The sequence below is a fragment of the Lonchura striata genome, chromosome Z, assembly GCF_050655825.1.
Source record: "Lonchura striata isolate lonStrDom1 chromosome Z, ASM5065582v1, whole genome shotgun sequence".
Classification (NCBI taxonomy): domain Eukaryota; kingdom Metazoa; phylum Chordata; class Aves; order Passeriformes; family Estrildidae; genus Lonchura; species Lonchura striata.
The window spans coordinates 73,668,388-73,669,312 of record NC_140740.1 but is presented as its reverse complement, the minus strand read 5'-3'; the positions used below and the strand labels follow the sequence as shown (position 1 = coordinate 73,669,312).

At 61.3% G+C, this 925-nt stretch overlaps 1 protein-coding gene across 1 annotated transcript; it reads right to left on the bottom strand.

Annotated features, from left to right (window-relative positions):
• On the bottom strand, positions 1 to 925 carry MED18 (mediator complex subunit 18). Its single transcript, XM_021531825.4, has 2 exons — positions 817 to 925; positions 1 to 678 (listed from the first exon to the last, which is right to left on the bottom strand). Exons 1-2 carry the CDS (start codon positions 887 to 889, stop codon positions 125 to 127), a joined length of 627 nt encoding a protein of 208 aa, XP_021387500.1. The 5' UTR covers positions 890 to 925; the 3' UTR covers positions 1 to 124.

Genomic DNA, 925 nt, shown 5'->3' with positions numbered 1-925 from the left:
TGCCAAAACTGATACATAGTACTTTATTCCCTTCTCCCTGTTTTGATTTGCCCACAAAAAGCTTTTTAGAAAAACATCATTTTCTGAAACACAAAACCAGTGCCTTAATGCCCCAGACTGTCAATCACATTAGTCTTTTGGGGTCAATTTTCTCCAGGTGTACTAGAGGCTTCAGCTGCTCAGCAAAGTTCCTCATGTCATCAGAAACAATGTCCTGCCCTGCTGGCGCAACGACATTGAGCTCCACCAAGTAGGAGAGGGAGAGCGGCTCGATGCTCTCTGTGTTTCCTGGCATCAGTATACGGAAGATCTTGTACACCATGATCTTCATGATGCCCTTGCGGAATACGTGCCCTTTGGCCACGAACTCGTGGTCCATGCGGAAGCCCATCTCCACCAGGAAGTCCGTCAGGTTGTCGGAGGTGGCGATGTCCACGCAGTTTCGCACCAGCGCGTGGCGGTTCTTGTCGCCTATTTCGGGCTGTCCCAGGTAGCGCAGGTGCCAGGGCATCCCGCTCTTGTCCATGGAGCGCCGGGCGCGCAGCACGAAGGGGCTGGCCTGCTGCCCCTTCAGCAGGAACACCATCTCGTGGTCCAGGAAGGTCTCGGGCTCCATGTTGTCGCACAGCCCGCGCAGCCGGTGCAGGAGGCTCTCCAGGCTCTGGTCCAGCACGCTCCCTGCGGAGACAGCGCCGCGACCGTCGCCTCGCACGGGCCGAGCTGGGCTCCGCACGCGGCGCGCCCGCCCCAGCGCCTTCCGGCCCGCCCGTGCGCGGCGCCAGCCCCCCACCCGCTGCTTGGTCCCGCCGCGCCTACCTTGGAGCAGGTACTCCATCATGTTGATGGTGCCGCCCGTGACGGGCATCATGGTCACCGGCGGCGCCTCCATCGCGCTGCGCTCCGGCCCCGCGGCCCCGCCGGCAGC

Bases quoted from the DNA above. Each gene is read 5' to 3' on its own strand.
- MED18 (XM_021531825.4), bottom strand. From the start codon at position 889: ATGGAGGCGCCGCCGGTGACCATGATGCCCGTCACGGGCGGCACCATC. The intron at 679-816 runs GTAGGCGCGGCG...CTGTCTCCGCAG, and splicing joins GATGGAGTACCTGCTCCAAG to GGAGCGTGCTGGACCAGAGC.